Source organism: Lepisosteus platostomus, chromosome 5 (assembly GCF_059453375.1).
Source record: "Lepisosteus platostomus isolate fLepPlt1 chromosome 5, fLepPlt1.hap1, whole genome shotgun sequence".
Taxonomy (NCBI): Eukaryota; Metazoa; Chordata; class Actinopteri; order Semionotiformes; family Lepisosteidae; genus Lepisosteus; species Lepisosteus platostomus.
The window spans coordinates 22251884-22271203 of record NC_142615.1 but is presented as its reverse complement, the minus strand read 5'-3'; the positions used below and the strand labels follow the sequence as shown (position 1 = coordinate 22271203).

Here is a 19320-nt window from a genome sequence, read left to right as displayed (position 1 = left end):
AGGAGGAGGAGAGAGACACACTGAGGACAGAGAGGAGGAGGAGAGAGACACTGACAGACAGGGCTGAAAGAGAGAGAGACAGAGAGGCAGGGACAGGCAGACAGCAGGCCGAGAGAGACACTGACAGACAGGGCTGAAAGAGAGAGAGACAGAGAGGCAGGGACAGGCAGACAGCAGGCCGAGAGAGACACTGACAGACAGGGCTGAAAGAGAGAGAGACAGAGAGGCAGGGACAGACAGACAGCAGGCCGAGAGAGAGACACTGACAGACAGGGCTGAAAGAGAGAGAGACACTGAGACCCAGGGACAGACAAGACGGCAAAACTCCACCACAGACAGGACAGGGGGCAGGGTGGGACCAGCACTGACCTCCTTCCTCTCTCCTGCCGGAAGAGCTGTCTCCACCTCCTCTTCCTCCTGCAAGTCAAGAGACAGGCTGAGAGAGAGACGGGCTGGCGGGACATCGGCGAACAGAGCTGAAGGCAGAGAGCCGGGGAGACAGGCCCAGCTGGGACAACGCAGGACAGACAGAGAGCAGGGAGACACAGGGAGGGAGACCCAGCTGGGACAACGCAGGACAGACAGAGAGCAGGGAGACACACGGAGATACACAGGGAGAGAGACAGGGAGAGAGGGACAAACACAGAGACTCAGACAGAAGGACAGAAAGACAGAAAGAGAGAAGTACAGACGGACAAAAAGACAGAGAAAAGGACAGATGGACTGATGGACAGAAAGAGAGAAAAGGACAGAAAGACAGATGGACTGAAGGACAGATGGACAGAGAAAAGAACAGAAAGACAGAAGGACAGTGAAAGGGACAGATGGACAGAAGGAAAGATGGACAGAGAAAAGGACAGAAGGACAGAGGGACAGATGGACAGACAGACAGATGGACGGACAGACAGATGGACAGAGAAAAGAACAGAAAGTCAGAAGGACAGATGGAAAGAGAAAAGAACAGAAAGACAGAAGGACAGTGAAAGGGACAGATGGACAGAAGGAAAGATGGACAGAGAAAAGGACAGAAGGACAGATGGATAGAAAGATAGAAGGATAGACGGACAGACGGACAGAAAGACAGATGGACAGAAGGACAGATGGACAGAGAAAAGAACAGAAAGTCAGAAGGACAGATGGAAAGAGAAAAGAACAGAAAGACAGAAGGACAGTGAAAGGGACAGATGGACAGAAGGAAAGATGGACAGAGAAAAGGACAGAAGGACAGATGGATAGAAAGATAGAAGGATAGAAGGACAGACAGACAGAAAGACAGACGGACAGATGGACAGAGAAAAGAACAGAAAGTCAGAAGGACAGATGGACAGAGAAAAGAACAGAAAGACAGAAGGACAGTGAAAGGGACAGATGGACAGAAGGAAAGATGGACAGAGAAAAGGACAGCAGGACAGATGGACAGATGGACAGAAGGACAGACAGACAGACAGACAGACCGATGGACAGACAGACAGACAGACAGACGGACAGACGGACAGACGGACAGACAGACGGACAGACGGACAGACGGACAGACGGATGGACAGACGGACAGACGGACAGACAGATGGACGGACAGACAGACGGACAGAAGGACAGACGGACAGACTCTGCCCCACTTGCCTCGTCAGACATCTCCGCCTCTCTCCTTGCCCTCCGCACCGGGGAGCCCCAGGCGGGGCCTGGCGGGGCCGGGCGGGCGATGGGGGGCAGGACGGGTGGGGGCAGGGGCAGGGGCACCGCCCCGGGCAGCAGGGGGGGCTCGAGGGGCATGGCGGGGAGGAAGGGGGGGCGGCGGGGCGGGGCGGTCAGGGGCCGGAGGGGGCCGGAGGGGGGGGCCAGGGGCGGGGGGCGGAGGGGGCTCTCGGGCGAGGACGGGGGGGACACCGAGCGGAACGAGCCGGGCGAGCCCGAGCGGGACGAGCCGGGCGACTCTGGGAGCTCCAGATGCAGCTCGGCCGCCCTCTCCAGCTTCTGGACGAGCTCGGGGAGACACGAAGACACCTCGGGATTCTGTCCAGCGGGGAGAGGGGGAGACACAACGCAGGGGGGATGAGACTACGCCTGGACAGGTGAGTGTGGACAGTGAGAGTGTGGACAGGTGAGTGTGGACAGTGTGTCCAGTGAGAGTGTGGACAGGTGAGTGTGGACAGTGTGTCCAGTGAGAGTCTGGACAGGTGAGTGTGGACAGTGTGTCCAGTGAGAGTCTGGACAGGTGAGTGTGGACAGTGTGTCCAGTGAGAGTCTGGACAGGCGAGTGTGTCCAGTGTGTCCAGTGAGAGTCTGGACAGGTGAGTGTGTACAGTGTGTCCAGTAAGAGTCTGGACAGGTGGGTGTGTCTCTACAGTGTGTCCAGTAAGAGTCTGGACAGGCGAGTGTGTCCAGTGTGTCCATTAAGAGTCTGGACAGGCGAGTGTGTCCAGTGTGTCCAGTAAGAGTGTGGACAGGTGTGTCCAACAGTAAGAAGCTGTCTTACCCTGTAACCCAGCTCAGGGGTGTTAGGGGGTGCTCTGTCTCCTCCCCAGATCTCACCTTCAGGCCTGCTGAAATGCCGGACCACTAGGAGACGCTGGAAACGAGGACACAAGACAGAGGTCAGGTCCACAGAGCTCACTCAATCACTACAGCAAGCAGAGACCTCTCGGCCATCAGGACTGTGGGGGTCAGTGTGGGGAGCTGTAGGGTATCGGGAGTTTAGGGGTCAGTGTGGAGCTGTAGGGTATCGGGAGTTTAGGGGTCAGTGTGGGGAGCTGTAGGGTATCGGGAGTTTAGGGGTCAGAGTGGGGAGCTGTAGGGTATCGGGAGTTTAGGGGTCAGTGTGGGGAGCTGTAGGGTATCGGGAGTTTAGGGGTCAGAGTTGGGAGCTGTAGGGTATCGGGAGTTTAGGGGTCAGTGTGGGGAGCTGTAGGGTGTCGGGAGTTTAGGGGTCAGTGTGGGGAGCTGTAGGGTATCGGGAGTTTAGGGGTCAGTGTGGGGAGCTGTGGGGTATCGGGAGTTTAGGGGTCAGTGTGGGGAGCTGTAGGGTAGATGTGGGGCACCGGGCCCACCACAGGGCGGCCGGTCCAGTCTCGCGGAAGGCGACCGGGTCAGACTTACGGAAAAGCACCGGGACTTGGGCCGGGACCTCTCCCGCTGCCAGTCCGGGTTCGGCCTGACCGGTGTGACCTGTGAAGACGCCAGACAGCCCATCTCTGAGACAGCTCTAACCACACAGCCCAGCCCAGTCGTGTCGAGACTAGGGGCCTTGGGCAGTCTCTACAGTGTGTCCAGTGAGAGTGTGGACAGGTGAGTGTGTACAGTGTGTCCAGTGAGAGTGTGGACAGGTGAGTGTGTACAGTGTGTCCAGTGAGAGTCTGGACAGATGAGTGTGTCTCTACAGTGTGTCCAGTAAGAGTCTGGACAGGTGAGTGTGTACAGTGTGTCCAGTGAGAGTCTGGACAGGTGAGTCTCTACAGTGTGTCCAGTGAGAGTCTGGACAGGTGAGTGTGTCCAGTGTGAGTCTGGACAGGCGAGTGTGTCCAGTGTGTCCAGTAAAAGTCTGGACAGGCGAGTGTGTCCAGTGTGTCCAGTAAGAGTCTGGACAGGTGAGTCTCTACAGTGTGTCCAGTGAGAGTCTGGACAGGTGAGTGTGTCCAGTGTGTCCAGTGAGAGTCTGGACAGGTGAGTGTGTCCAGTGAGAGTCTGGACAGGTGAGTGTGTACAGTGTGTCCAGTAAGAGTCTGGACAGGCGAGTGTGTCCAGTGTGTCCAGTGAGAGTCTGGACAGGTGAGTGTGTCCAGTGTGTCCAGTGAGAGTCTGGACAGGTGAGTGTGTACAGTGTGTCCAGTAAGAGTCTGGACAGGCGAGTGTGTCCAGTGTGTCCAGTGAGAGTCTGGACAGGTGAGTGTGTACAGTGTGTCCAGTGAGAGTCATGACAGGTGAGTGTGTACAGTGTGTCCAGTGAAAGTCTGGACAGGTGAGTCTCTACAGTGTGTCCAGGAAGAGTCTGGACAGGTGAGTGTGTCCAGTGTGTCCAGGAAGAGTCTGGGACGTCCAGAGGCAATCTGTGCTCTCAGAAGGCCATAATGGACCTGCAGCTTGGTGTTCCTCGGACCCGCGACCCTGTCTCTTGAGCCGAGGCGTGTCCTCAGTCAAGATCACCACTGGAAGTGTCTCTCCTCGTCTGGAGGTGCTACCGTGAGACCTGGTCTGTCAAGCGCTTTGCGCTGCTATGTGTGTGAAAGGTGCTCTATCAGTGAAGTTTATTATTATTATTATTATTATTATTATTATTATAATACAGCGAGCGCTGCTGGGGGCGGAGAGGCCAGTCGGAGGAGGGCTGGACGCTGGACGCTGGACGGCGGGCGGGAGGGGTGGACTTACGACGCCTCGCCGGGCCCGGGTCCTGCTGCGACCGCGCACGGCCGTGCGGCATCTCTGTCGGTCCATCGTCCTGCCGAGACAAGCAGAGTCACAGAGGGGAGGGGAGGGGGCGGAGCCACACCGCTGAGCGGCTTGTTCCCCACCCCCGCCCCCCTCTGTGTACAGAAGAGCCCCCTGTCCTGACTGGAGGAGCTCACCCAGCTGTGTCTGGAGAGAAGCCAGGGTATCGGCTTCAACCACACGGACTGGGCGGCCTGTTCCCCACCCCCACCACCCTCTGTGTAGAGGTGCAGCTCCTCTCAATATCTTTTTACAGCACGATCACACCCATAAGAGTGGAGTAACGGTAAAAAAAAAACAACTTATTTCTCCACTTATTTTGTTATTTCTTGCCAGCGGCGCTTTTGACTGACTTACCGATTTCACGGGGATACTGAAGAGCGATTCTGTTTATTAAGCGCTATATAGTTCTTTCCTCCTCCTCTCTCTTCACTCCTCTGAGCTCACGGGGCTCCGGCGCCGCCCCCCGCTAGAATCCGCCGCTCTGTGACGTCAGGCGGCTCATTGTGACGCCCCCGTGACGTCAGCCCCCGACGCGCTCACGGCTCGGCCGCGAAACAAAAATGGCCGCCATTTTTCGCGGTTGTTTTTTTTGGGGGGGCGGACATTTTATTTTTCCAACTCTCAGCGGCCAGCCGGGTGTCCCTGTACGACCCCGGTAGTCGCCACCTCGGACAGGCAGGGGAAACGGGTCCAGCTGTTTCCGGCCCAAGGGTGACAAAAGCTGCACTTGAATTTAAAGACAAAATCACGTCGAGGGCGCATTCAGCACCCCCACGTCCAACACGGGTTTCCGTGGGGTGGGGTTCAGTGAAAGTAGCACCCCCCCCGACCCCCAAGTCAAAGAAAGACCAACCTCCACCCCCCTCTAGCGCCCAAGGGCGGACATTTCGGGCCACGCCACGTCCAAAAAACACGGGTCCCCCCCGTCCTGCGGGGAAAAGAGACGCCATTTTCTTTTCCGAGCGCTGCGTGGGACCTCACGACCCCCCCCCCCCCAAAAAAAAACGGGCTTCGCAGACGAGGAAACCCAGGCACGTCGACCTCTCTACAACACCACCCGGCCGTTTCTGTTTCAGACCGTGGGAAAAAAATAAATAAATAAAATTTCGCCCCTCACCGACCGCCGCGCAAAAAAACACAACTTCACGCTACAGAAACGGCCTGTGTGTGTGGGGGGGGGGGGCACGGGAAAAAAATAAAACCTGCGTGTTTTCGGCAGAGTAAGCTCAGCGGGGAAACTCCCTGAATCTCGGGGTTGCTTCTTGAACCCCGAAAACGACCTTTTCTCTCTCTCTCTCGTTTTCTTGTTGTCTGGGACGTTCACGAACTCCGCCGCGTCAGTGCGATTCCCAGCGGGACTTGAACATAACCCCCCCCCGTGGGGCCACAGCGCCCCCGTGTGGCCGAGAGGACCACCACCCGCAGGGCTGAGCTTTTACTGCCGTGTCCCGCTTTCATCTGGCGATGAAGGAGGGAATCAAGGAGGAGAATTAATATTGTGATCCACCAGTCCATCACAGGACACACACACACCCTGGACAGGACACCAGTCTTTCACAGGATACCAGTCCATCACAGGACACACACACACCCTGGACAGGACACCAGTCCATCACAGGACACACACACACCCTGGACAGGACACCAGTCCATCACAGGACACACACACACACCCTGGACAGGACACCAGTCCTTCACAGGATACCAGTCCATCACAGTACACACACACCCTGGACAGGACACCAGTCCTTCACAGGATACCAGTCCATCACAGGACACACACACCCTGGACAGAACACCAGTCCATCAAAGGACACACACACCCTAGACAGAACACCAGTCCATCAAAGGACACACATACAAACCCTGGACAGGACAGCAGTCCATCACAGGACACACACACACTCACACACCCTGGACAGGACACCAGTCCATCACAGGACACACACACTCACACATCCTGGACAGGACACCAGTCCATCACAGGACACACACACCCTGGATAGAACACCAGTCCATCACAGGACACACACACCCTGGACAGGACACCAGTCCATCAAAGGACACACATACAAACACTGGACAGGACAGCAGTCCATCACAGGACACACACACTCACACACCCTGGACAGGACACCAGTCCATCACAGGACACACACACACTCAAACACCCTGGACAGGACACCAGTCCAGCACAGGACACACACACTCTGGATAGAACACCAGTCCATCACAGGACACACACACACTCACACACCCTGGACAGGACACCAGTCCATCATAGGATGTTCAGTGCCTCTCTCTAATAAAGTAGAAACGCGACATTAGACTCCGTTCGAAACGGGAGAAATCACCAGGACACGATACACCTTGCTCCGGACGAAGGGAGAAGACCTGTACCTTCACGAGTCCGGGTTGTGAAAACTTCTTCTGGCAGTTCAAAACGTTTCGAAGAGACAACAGCGCTACCCTGTTTTCCATTTCTATCGTGTGTTATTATACAGTCATAAGTATCTGTCCTGATCACAGAGTCCCCCTCTCACTGCCAGGACTGAAGCCCAGTGCAGCACGAATAATAATAATAATTAATAAGTCTGGACTCTCCACTCAGAGCTCTTCCCAGGTCAGGGGGATCCCCTCCAGCCCCCCCAGTGTGCAGCCCCCACCTGGATGATGCTCCAGTCCGCTCAGCACACAGCAGCTCTCAGTGGGGAGGAGAGCAGAGGGATGGAGCCAGTTCAGAGAGGGGGGGGTGATTAGGAGGCCATGATGGGTCAAGACCAGGGGGGGAATCAGACCAGGACACTGGGGTAACACCCCTACTCTTCTCCAGAGACACCCCGGGATTGTTAACGAGCACAGAGAGTTGGTTTGACGTCTCATCCGAAGGACGGCGCCTGTTTACAGTCCAGTGTCCCCCGTCACTATACTGGGGCATCAGGACCCACACAGACCGCAGGGTGAGAGCGCCCCCTGCTGGCCCCACTCACACCTCTCCCAGCAGCAGCCTTGGGGGGGGGGAGGGAAAAAACCAAAAGCTAAACAGATTATTTTAAATTTTTTTTTTATTGATCCTTAACAAAAGAATAAAAATTACAAGCTTCAGTCCAGTCCAGTCTGGTGTCTCTCAGCTCCAGTCCAGTCTGGTGTCCCTCAGCTCCAGTGCAGTCCAGACTGGGGTCCCTCAGCTTCGGTCCAGACTGGGGTCCCTCAGCTCCAGTCCAGTCCAGTCTGGGGCCCCTCAGCTCCAGTCCAGTCCAGTCTGGGGCCTCTCAGCTCCAGTCCAGTCCAGTCTGGTGTCCCTCAGCTCCAGTCCAGTCCAGTCTGGGGCCTCTCAGCTCCAGTCCAGTCCAGTCTGGTGTCCCTCAGCTCCAGTCCAGTCCAGTCTGGGGTCCCTCAGCTTCGGTCCAGCACAGACTGGGGTCCCTCAGCTTCGGTCCAGCACAGACTGGGGTCCCTCAGCTTCGGTCCAGCACAGTCTGGTGTCCCTCAGCTTTGGTCCAGACTGGGGTCCCTCAGCTTCGGTCCAGCACAGTCTGGGGTCCCTCAGCTTCGGTCCAGCACAGACTGGGGTCCCTCAGCTTCGGTCCAGCACAGTCTGGTGTCCCTCAGCTTCAGTCCAGACTGGGGTCCCTCAGCTTCGGTCCAGCACAGTCTGGGGTCCCTCAGCTCCAGTCCAGTCCAGTCTGGTGTCTCTCAGCTCCGGTCCAGTCCAGTCTGGTGTCCCTAGGCTCCTGTCCAGTCCCGTCTGGTGTCCCTCAGCTCCAGTCCAGTCCAGTCCAGTCCAGTCCAGTCCAGTCCAGTCCAGTCCAGATCTTAGCCGGCACAGAACCAGGAAAGGAACCTGGAAAGAATATTGTTATTGCAGGTGTGAGGGACACAGACACAGACGTCACCATGACATCAAACAGCAAGAGGAGACTCCTCCTTGAATCACAGACACGACCAGGCGGCGCCCCCCTGTCTGCTCACCTGCACCTCCTCTTCCTCCTCTTGTCCTTCCCGGCAGCCAGCTCCTCCTCTCCCTCGCTCTTCCTCTCCTGAGCTACGGTCGCCACCTCCATCGGCTCGTCCTGGTCTTCTGTCTCCACCGACACGCAGCTCAGGGAGTTAAGAAGGGCGCACCAGCGCTTCTGAAGCAGAGACAGGAGAGTCACGTTAAGAGTCGGACTGGACACTCCAGTACATGAACACTGCACTGAGAGAGAGAGGGGTTCATACAGACACACTGACTGGACACTCCAGGACATGAACACTGCACTGAGAGAGAGGAGGGGTTCATACAGACACACTGACTGGACACTCCAGGACATGAACACTGCACTGAGAGAGAGAGGGGTTCATACAGACACACTGACTGGACACTCCAGTACATTAACACTGCACAGAGAGAGAGAGAGGGGTTCACACAGACACACTGACTGGACACTCCAGTAAATGAACACTGCACTGAGAGAGAGAGGGGTTCATACAGACACACTGACTGGACACTCCAGTACATGAACACTGCACTGAGAGAGAGAGAGGGGTTCATACAGACACACTGACTGGACACTCCAGGACATGAACACTGCACTGAGAGAGAGAGAGAGAGAGAGGGGTTCATACAGACACACTGACTGGACACTCCAGGACATGAACACTGCACTGAGAGAGAGAGGGGTTCATACAGACACACTGACTGGACACTCCAGGACATGAACACTGCACTGAGAGAGAGAGGGGTTCATACAGACACACTGACTGGACACTCCAGGACATGAACACTGCACTGAGAGAGAGAGGGGTTCATACACACACACTGATTGGACACTGGACAGGAGTAAAGAGAGGATCAGAGCATCACCCACCTTCTTTTTCTTCTGTCTCACAGGAGGTGGTGATTGGACCTCCTCCAGCTGGAGTCCGAGGAGGGAGAGAGGGGGCAGGAGAGGGACAGCACAGGGAGAGAAAGAGAGAGACAGGTGAGTCAAGCGTCCCAAGAGCACAGAGACTCTGCTGAGATCACACTCGCAGGGAGTGAGCCTGGGTGTAGCCCACTAATACTGACCCACTGGACACCACAGGACAGAGAGGAGGAGGAGGAGAGAGACACACTGCCTGGACACCACAGGACAGAGAGGAGGAGGAGAGAGACACACTGAGGACAGAGAGGAGGAGGAGAGAGACACTGACAGACAGGGCTGAAAGAGAGAGAGACACTGAGACCCAGGGACAGGGAGACAGCAGGCTGAGAGAGAGACACTGACAGACAGGGCTGAAAGAGAGAGAGACAGAGAGGCAGGGACAGACAGACAGCAGGCCGAGAGAGAGACACTGACAGACAGGGCTGAAAGAGAGAGAGACACTGAGACCCAGGGACAGACAAGACGGCGAAACTCCACCACAGACAGGACAGGGGGCAGGGTGGGACCAGCACTGACCTCCTTCCTCTCTCCTGCTGGAAGAGCTGTTTCCACCTCCTCTTCCTCCTGCAAGTCAAGAGACAGGCTGAGAGAGAGACGGGCTGGCGGGACATCGGCGAACAGAGCTGAAGGCAGAGAGCCGGGGAGACAGGCCCAGCTGGGACAACGCAGGACAGACAGAGAGCAGGGAGACACAGGGAGAGAGACCCAGCTGGGACAATGCAGGACAGACAGAGAGCAGGGAGACACAGGGAGAGAGACAGGGAGAGAGGGACAAACACAGAGACTCAGACAGAAGGACAGAAAGACAGAAAGAGCGAAGTACAGACGGACAAAAAGACAGAGAAAAGGACAGATGGACTGATGGACAGAAAGAGAGAAAAGGACAGAAAGACAGATGGACTGAAGGACAGATGGACAGAGAAAAGAACAGAAAGTCAGAAGGACAGATGGACAGAGAAAAGAACAGAAAGACAGAAGGACAGTGAAAGGGACAGATGGACAGAAGGAAAGATGGACAGAGAAAAGGACAGAAGGACAGACGGACAGAAAGACAGACGGACAGAAAGAGATGGACAGAAGGACAGATGGACAGAGAAAAGAACAGAAAGTCAGAAGGACAGATGGACAGAGAAAAGAACAGAAAGACAGAAGGACAGTGAAAGGGACAGATGGACAGAAGGAAAGATGGACAGAGAAAAGGACAGAAGGACAGATGGACAGACAGACAGATGGACGGACAGACAGATGGACAGAGAAAAGAACAGAAAGTCAGAAGGACAGATGGAAAGAGAAAAGAACAGAAAGACAGAAGGACAGTGAAAGGGACAGATGGACAGAAGGAAAGATAGACAGAGAAAAGGACAGCAGGACAGATGGACAGACAGACAGACAGATGGACAGACGGACAGACAGACAGACGGATGGACAGACAGACAGACAGACAGACGGACAGACGGACAGATGGACAGACGGACGGACAGACGGACAGACAGACGGATGGACAGACAGACAGACAGACAGACAGACAGACGGACAGATGGACAGACAGACAAACAGACAGACAGGCGGATGGACAGACAGACGGACAGACGGACAGAAGGACAGATGGACAGACAGACAGACGGACGGACAGAAGGACAGAAGGACAGACGGATGGACAGACAGACAGACAGACAGACAGACGGACAGACGGACAGACAGACAGACAGACAGACAGACAGATGGACGGACAGACAGACAGACAGACAGACGGACAGACTCTGCCCCACTTGCCTCGTCAGACATCTCCGCCTCTCTCCTTGCCCTCCGCACCGGGGAGCCCCAGGCGGGGCCTGGCGGGGGCGGGCGGGCGATGGGGGGCAGGACGGGTGGGGGCAGGGGCAGGGGCACCGCCCCGGGCAGCAGGGGGGGCTCGAGGGGCATGGCGGGGAGGAAGGGGGGGCGGCGGGGCGGGGCGGTCAGGGGCCGGAGGGGGCCGGAGGGGGGGGCCGGGGGCGGGGGGCGGAGGGGGCTCTCGGGCGAGGACGGGGGGGACACCGAGCGGAACGAGCCGGGCGAGCCCGAGCGGGACGAGCCGGGCGACTCTGGGAGCTCCAGATGCAGCTCGGCCGCCCTCTCCAGCTTCTGGACGAGCTCGGGGAGACACGAAGACACCTCGGGATTCTGTCCAGCGGGGAGAGGGGGAGACACAACGCAGGGGGGATGAGACTACGCCTGGACAGGTGAGTGTGGACAGTGAGAGTGTGGACAGGTGAGTGTGGACAGTGTGTCCAGTGAGAGTGTGGACAGGTGAGTGTGGACAGTGTGTCCAGTAAGAGTCTGGACAGGTGAGTGTGTCCAGTGTGTCCAGTGAGAGTGTGGACAGGTGAGTGTGTCCAGTAAGAGTCTGGACAGGTGAGTGTGTCCAGTGTGTCCAGTGAGAGTCTGGACAGGTGAGAGTGTACAGTGTGTCCAGTGAGAGTGTGGACAGGTGAGTCTCTACAGTGTGTCCAGTGAGAGTCTGGACAGGTGAGTGTGTCCAGTGTGTCCAGTGAGAGTCTGGACAGGTGAGTGTGTACAGTGTGTCCAGAAAGAGTCTGGACAGGTGAGTGTGTACAGTGTGTCCAGTGAGAGTCTGGACAGGTGAGTGTGTCCAGTGTGTCCAGTGAGAGTCTGGACAGGTGAGTGTGTACAGTGTGTCCAGTGAGAGTGTGGACAGGCGAGTCTGTACAGTGTGTCCAGTGAGAGTGTGGACAGGTGAGTGTGGACAGTAAGAGTCTGGACAGGTGAGTGTGTACAGTGTGTCCAGCAAGAGTCTGGACAGGTGAGTGTGTCCAGTGTGTCCAGTAAGAGTCCGGACAGGCGAGTGTGGACAGTGTGTCCAGTAAGAGTGTGGACAGGTGTGTCCAACAGTAAGAAGCTGTCTTACCCTGTAACCCAGCTCAGGGGTGTTAGGGGGTGCTCTGTCTCCTCCCCAGATCTCACCTTCAGGTCTTGAGAAATGACGGACCACTAGGAGACGCTGGAAACGAGGACACAAGACAGAGGTCAGGTCCACAGAGCTCACTCAATCACTACAGCAAGCAGAGACCTCTCGGCCATCAGGACTGTGGGGGTCAGAGTGTGGAGCTGTAGGGTATCGGGAGTTTAGGGGTCAGTGTGGGGAGCTGTAGGGTATCGGGAGTTTAGGGGTCAGTGTGGGGAGCTGTAGGGTATCGGGAGTTTAGGGGTCAGTGTGGGGAGCTGTAGGGTATCGGGAGTTTAGGGGTCAGTGTGGGGAGCTGTAGGGTATTGGGAGTTTAGGGGTCAGAGTGGGGAGCTGTAGGGTATCGGGAGTTTAGGGGTCAGTGTGGGGAGCTGTAGGGTATCGGGAGTTTAGGGGTCAGTGTGGGGAGCTGTAGGGTAGATGTGGGGCACCGGGCCCACCACAGGGCGGCCGGTCCAGTCTCGCGGAAGGCGACCGGGTCAGACTTACGGAAAAGCACCGGGATTTGGGCCGGGACCTCTCCCGCTGCCAGTCCGGGTTCGGCCTGACCGGTGTGACCTGTGAAGACGCCAAACAGCCCATCTCCGAGACAGCTCTGACCACATAGCCCAGCCCAGTCATGTCGAGACTAGAGGCCTTGGGCAGTCTCTACAGTGTGTCCAGTGAGAGTGTGGACAGGTGAGTGTGTACAGTGTGTCCAGTGAGAGTCTGGACAGGTGAGTCTCTACAGTCTGTCCAGTGAGAGTCTGGACAGGTGAGTGTGTACAGTGTGTCCAGTGAGAGTGTGGACAGGTGAGTGTGTACAGTGTGTCCAGTGAGAGTGTGGACAGGTGAGTGTGTACAGTGTGTCCAGTGAGAGTCTGGACAGGTGAGTGTGTCCAGTGTGTCCAGAAAGAGTCTGGACAGGTGAGTCTCTACAGTCTGTCCAGTGAGAGTCTGGACAGGTGAGTGTGTACAGTGTGTCCAGTGAAAGTGTGGACAGGTGAGTGTGTACAGTGTGTCCAGTGAGAGTGTGGACAGGTGAGTGTGTACAGTGTGTCCAGTGAGAGTCTGGACAGGTGAGTCTCTACAGTGTGTCCAGGAAGAGTGTGGGACGTCCAGAGGCAATCTGTGCTCTCAGAAGGCCATAATGGACCTGCAGCTTGGTTTTCCTCGGACCCGCGACCCTGTCTCTTGAGCCGAGACGTGTCCTCAGTCAAGATCACCACTGGAAGTGTCTCTCCTCGTCTGGAGGTGTTACCGTGAGACCTGGTCTGTCAAGCGCTTTGCGCTGCTATGTGTGTGAAAGGTGCTCTATCAGTCAAGTTTATTATTATTATTATTATTATAATACAGCGAGCACTGCTGGGGGCGGAGAGGCCAGTCGGAGGAGGGCTGGACGCTGGACGCTGGACGGCGGGCGGGAGGGGTGGACTTACGACGCCTCGCCGGGCCCGGGTCCTGCTGCGACCGCGCACGGCCGTGCGGCATCTCTGTCGGTCCATCGTCCTGCCGAGACAAGCAGAGTCACAGAGGGGAGGGGAGGGGGCGGAGCCACACAGCTGGGCGGCTTGTTCCCCACCCCCGCCCCCCTCTGTGTATAGAAGAGCCTCCTGTCCTGACTGGAGGACCTCACCCAGCTGTGGCTGGAGAGAAGCCAGGGTATCGGCTTCAACCACAGGGCTGGGCGGCTTGTTCCCCACCCCCACCACCCTCTGTGTACAGTAGAGCCTCCTGTCCTGACAGGAGGAGCTCACCCAGCTGTGTCTGGAGAGGAGCCAGGTTATCAGCTTTGTTCCACAGCCCCGCCACCCTCTGTGTAGAGAAGAGCCTCCTGTCCTGACTGGAGGAGCTCACCCAGCTCTGGCTGGAGAGGAGCCAGGGTATCAGCTTTGTTCCACACCCCCGCCACCCTCTGTGTACAGAAGAGCCTCCTGTCCTGACTGGAGGAGCTCACCCAGCTGTGTCTGGAGAGAAGCCAGGGTATCGGCTTCAACCACAGGGCTGGGCAGCTTGTTCCCCACCCCCACCACTCTCTGAGTAGAGGTGCACCTCCTCTCAATATCTTTTTACAGCACGATCACACCCATAAGAGTTGAGTAACGGTAAAAAAAACAACGTATTTCTCCACTTATTTTGTTATTTCTCACTTTTGACTGACTTACCGATTTCACGGGGATTCTGAAGAGCGTTTCTGAAGTTGAAACTAACGAGCTAAGTCGAAGTAACTTTATTGGAAGAAACACGTGTTTAGAAAGGACTATATAGCGCTTTCCTCCTCCTCTTCTCTCTTCACTCCTCTGAGCTCATGGGGCTCCGGCGCCGCCCCCCGCTAGAATCCGCCGCTCTGTGACGTCAGGCGGCTCATTGTGACGCCTCCGTGACGTCGCCCCAAACGCGCTCACGGCTCGGCCGCGAAACAAAAATGGCCGACATTTTTCACGGTTGCTGTTTTTTTTGGGTGGACATTTTATTTTTCCAACTCTCGGCGGCCAGCCGGGTGTCCCTGTACGACCCCGGTAGTCGCCACCTCGGACAGGCAGGGGAAACGGGTCCAGGTGTTTCCGGCCCAAGGGTGACAAAAGCTGCACTTGAATTTAAAGACAAAATCACGTCGAGGGCGCATTCAGCACCCCCACGTCCAACACGGGTTTCCGTGGGGTGGGGTTCAGTGAAATTAGACCCCCCCCGCCGACCCCCAAATCAAAGAAAGACCAAACTCCACCCCCCTCTAGCGCCCAAGGGCGGAAATTTGGGGCCACGCCACGTCCAAAAAACACGGGTTCCCCCCGTCCTGCGGGGAAAAGAAACGTCATTTTCTTTTCCGACCGCTGCGTGGGACCTCACGACCCCCCCCCCCAAAAAAAACGGGCTTCGCAGACGAGGAAAACCGGGCACGTCGACCTCTCTACAACACCACCCGGCTGTTTCTGTTTCAAACCGTGAGAAAAAAATAAATTAAATTTCGCCCCTCACCGACCGCCGCGCAAAAAAACACAACTTCACGCTACAGAAACGGCCTGTGTGAGGGGGGGGCACGGGAAAAAAATAAAACCTGCGTGTTTTCGGCAGAGTAAGCTCAGCGGGGAAACTCCCTGAATCTCGGGGTTGCTTCTTGAACCCCGAAAACGACCTTTTTCTCTCTCTCGTTTTCTTGGTGTCTGGGACGTTCACGAACTCCGCCGCGTCGGTGCGATTCCCAGCGGGACGTGAACATAACCCCCCCCAGTGGGGCCACAGCGCCCCCGTGTGGCCGAGAGGACCACCACCCGCAGGGCTGAGCTTTTTCTGCCGTGTCCCGCTTTCACTCTGGCGATGAAGGAGGGAATCAAGGAGGAGAATTAATATTGTGATCCACCAGTCCATCACAGGACACACACACACCCTGGACAGGACACCAGTCTTTCACAGGATACCAGTCCATCACAGGACACACACACACCCTGGACAGGACACCAGTCCATCACAGGACACACACACACCCTGGACAGGACACCAGTCCATCACAGGACACACACACACACCCTGGACAGGACACCAGTCCTTCACAGGATACCAGTCCATCACAGTACACACACACCCTGGACAGGACACCAGTCCATCAAAGGACACACACACCCTAGACAGAACACCAGTCCATCAAAGGACACACATACAAACCCTGGACAGGACAGCAGTCCATCACAGGACACACACACACTCACACACCCTGGACAGGACACCAGTCCATCACAGGACACACACACTCACACATCCTGGCAGGACACCAGTCCATCAGAGGACACACACACCCTGGATATTACACCAGTCCATCACAGGACACACACACCCTGGACAGGACACCAGTCCATCAAAGGACACACATACAAACACTGGACAGGACAGCAGTCCATCACAGGACACACACACTCACACACCCTGGACAGGACACCAGTCCATCACAGGACACACACACACTCAAACACCCTGGACAGGACACCAGTCCAGCACAGGACACACACACTCTGGATAGAACACCAGTCCATCACAGGACACACACACACTCACACACCCTGGACAGGACACCAGTCCATCATAGGATGTTCAGTGCCTCTCTCTAATAAAGTAGAAACGCGACATTAGACTCCGTTCGAAACGGGAGAAATCACCAGGACACGATACACCTTGCTCCGGACGAAGGGAGAAGACCTGTACCTTCACGAGTCTGGGTTGTGAAAACTTCTTCTGGCAGTTCAAAACGTTTCGAAGGGACTACAGCGCTACCCTGTGTTCCATTTCTATCGTGTGTTATTATACAGTCATAAGTATCTGTCCTGATCACAGAGTCCCCCTCTCACTGCCAGGACAGGAGCCCAGTGCAGCACGAATAATAATAATAATTAATAAGTCTGGACCCTCCACTCAGAGCTCTTCCCAGGTCAGGGGGATCCCCTCCAGCCCCCCCAGTGTGCAGCCCCCACCTGGATGATGCTCCAGTCCGCTCAGCACACAGCAGCTCTCAGTGGGGAGGAGAGCAGAGGGATGGAGCCAGTTCAGAGAGGGGGGGTGATTAGGAGGCCATGATTGGTCAAGACCAGGGGGGGAATCAGGCCAGGACACTGGGGTAACACCCCTACTCTTCTCCAGAGACACCCCGGGATTGTTAATGAGCACAGAGAGTCAGGACCTCGGTTTGACGTCTCATCCGAAGGACGGCGCCTGTTTACAGTCCAGTGTCCCCCGTCACTATACTGGGGCATCAGGACCCACACAGACCGCAGGGTGAGAGCGCCCCCTGCTGGCCCAACTCACACCTCTCCCAGCAGCAACCTTGCTATATCCCCGCCAACTGGTGGCACGCCGACGACGAGGGCTCTCGGCCTCAATCCATCAACCACAAACTCTCCGGGATGAAAGAGAAGGACAGACTCTGTTCGTTCGTTTAGGTGGGGGGGGAGGGAAAAACCAAAAGCTAAACAGATTTTTTGTTAAACATTTTATTGATGTTTAACAAAAGAACAAAAATTACGATACAGATCAGGGTTTATTTAGTGACCCCCCCCCCCCCCCCATCTTACGATCATCACAGGACCTTAAAATAATACTTAATAATACAAGGTCATGCAGACGGTCTGAGGACTCAGGTGGAGATAATGTGAAAGTTTTCCACAGTCCAGTCTGGGGTCCCTCAGCATCAGTCCAGACTGGGGTCTGGAGTCCCTCAGCTTCAGTCCAGTCCAGTCTGAGGCCCCTCAGCTTCAGTCCAGACTGGGGTCTGGGGTCCCTCAGCTTCAGTCCAGTCTGAGGCCCCTCAGCTTCAGTCCAGACTGGGGTCTGGGGTCCCTCAGCTTCAGTCCAGTCTGAGGCCCCTCAGCTTCAGTCCAGACTGGGGTCTGGGGTCCCTCAGCTTCAGTCCAGACTGGGGTCTGGGGTCCCTCAGCTTCAGTCCAGACTGGGGTCTGGGGTCCCTCAGCATCAGTCCAGACTGGGGTCTGGAGTCCCTCAGCTTCAGTCCAGACTGGGGTCTGGAGTCCCTCAGCTTCAGTCCAGTCTGAGGCCCCTCAGCTTCAGTCCAGACTGGGGTCTGGGGTCCCTCAGCTTCAGTCCAGACTGGGGTCTGGGGTCCCTCAGCATCAGTCCAGACTGGGGTCTGGGGTCCCTCAGCTTCAGTCCAGACTGGGGTCTGGGGTCCCTCAGCTTCAGTCCAGTCCAGTTTGGGGCCCCCCAGCTTCAGTCCAGTCTGGGGCCCCTCAGCTTCAGTCCAGTGCAGTCTGGGGCCCCTCAGCTTCAGTCCAGTCCAGTCTGGTGTCCCTCAGCTCCAGTCCAACGCAGTCTGGGGCCCCTCAGCTCCAGTCCAGTCCAGACTGGGGTCCCTCAGCTTCGGTCCAGCGCAGACTGGGGTCCCTCAGCTTCGGTCCAGCGCAGACTGGGGTCCCTCAGCTTCGGTCCAGCGCAGACTGGGGTCCCTCAGCTTTGGTACAGTACAGTCTGGGGTCCCTCAGCTTCGGTCCAGTCCAGTCTGGGGCCCCTCAGCTCCAGTGCAGTCCAGTCTGGGGCCCCTCAGCTCCAGTGCAGTCCAGTCTGGTGTCCCTCAGCTTCGGTCCAGCACAGTCTGGGGTCCCTCAGCTTCGGTCCAGCACAGTCTGGGGTCCCTCAGCTTCGGTCCAGCACAGTCTGGGGTCCCTCAGCTTCGGTCCAGCACAGTTTGGGGTCCCTCAGCTTCAGTCCAGACTGGTGTCCCTCAGCTCCAGTCCAGTCCAGTCCAGTCCGGATCTTAGCAGGCACAGGAAAAGGAACCTGGAAAGAATATTGTTATTGCAGGTGTGAGGGACACAGACACAGACGTCACCATGACATCAAACAGCAAGAGGAGACTCCTCCTTGAATAACAGACACGACCGGGCGGCGCCCTCCTGTCTGCTCACCTGCACCTCCTCTTCCTCTTCTTGTCCTTCCCGGCAGCCTGCTCCTCCTCTCCCTCGCTCTTCCTCTCCTGACCCACGGTCTCCGCCGCCTCCATCGGCTCGTCCTGATCATCTCTCTCCACCGACACGCAGCTCAGGGAGTTTAAAAAGACGCACCAGCGCTTCTGAAGCAGAGACAGGAGAGTCACGTTAAGAGTCGGACTGGAAACTCCAGGACATGAACACTGCACTGAGAGAGAGAGGGGTTCATACAGACACACTGACTGGACACTCCAGTACATGAACACTGCACTGAGAGAGAGAGGGGTTCATACAGACACACTGACTGGACACTCCAGTACATGAACACTGCACTGAGAGAGAGAGGGGTTCATACAGACACACTGACTGGACACTCCAGTACATGAACACTGCACTGAGAGAGAGAGGGGTTCATACAGAGACACTGACTGGACACTGACTGGACACTGGACAGGAGTAAAGAGAGGATCAGAGCATTACCCACCTTATTTTTCTTCTGTCTCACAGGAGGTGGTGATTGGACCTCCTCCAGCTGGAGTCCGAGGAGGGAGAGAGGGGGCAGGAGAGGGACAGCACAGGGAGAGAAAGAGAGAGACAGGTGAGTCAAGTGTCCCAAGAG

General features: G+C 56.4%; 1 protein-coding gene across 1 annotated transcript; it reads right to left on the bottom strand.

Annotated features, from left to right (window-relative positions):
* Positions 1 to 7919: 7919 nt before the first annotated feature.
* On the bottom strand, positions 7920 to 12902 carry LOC148664938 (uncharacterized). The gene is made up of 5 exons (XM_088630924.1): positions 12898 to 12902; positions 9849 to 10041; positions 9276 to 9323; positions 8398 to 8558; positions 7920 to 8269 (listed from the first exon to the last, which is right to left on the bottom strand). Exons 1-5 carry the CDS (start codon positions 12900 to 12902, stop codon positions 8242 to 8244), a joined length of 435 nt encoding a protein of 144 aa, XP_088487050.1. The 3' UTR covers positions 7920 to 8241.
* Between the last annotated feature and the right edge of the window lie 6418 nt (positions 12903 to 19320).

What these genes read in the sequence shown, in the direction of transcription:
- LOC148664938 (XM_088630924.1), bottom strand. An exon ending in TGAGACAGAAGAAAAAGAAG is followed by an intron (nt 8,559 to 9,275) that starts GTGGGTGATGCT and finishes TCTCTGCTTCAG; the next exon opens with AAGCGCTGGTGCGCCCTTCT. An exon ending in AGGAGGAAGAGGAGGTGCAG is followed by an intron (nt 8,270 to 8,397) that starts GTGAGCAGACAG and finishes TATTCTTTCCAG; the next exon opens with GTTCCTTTCCTGGTTCTGTG.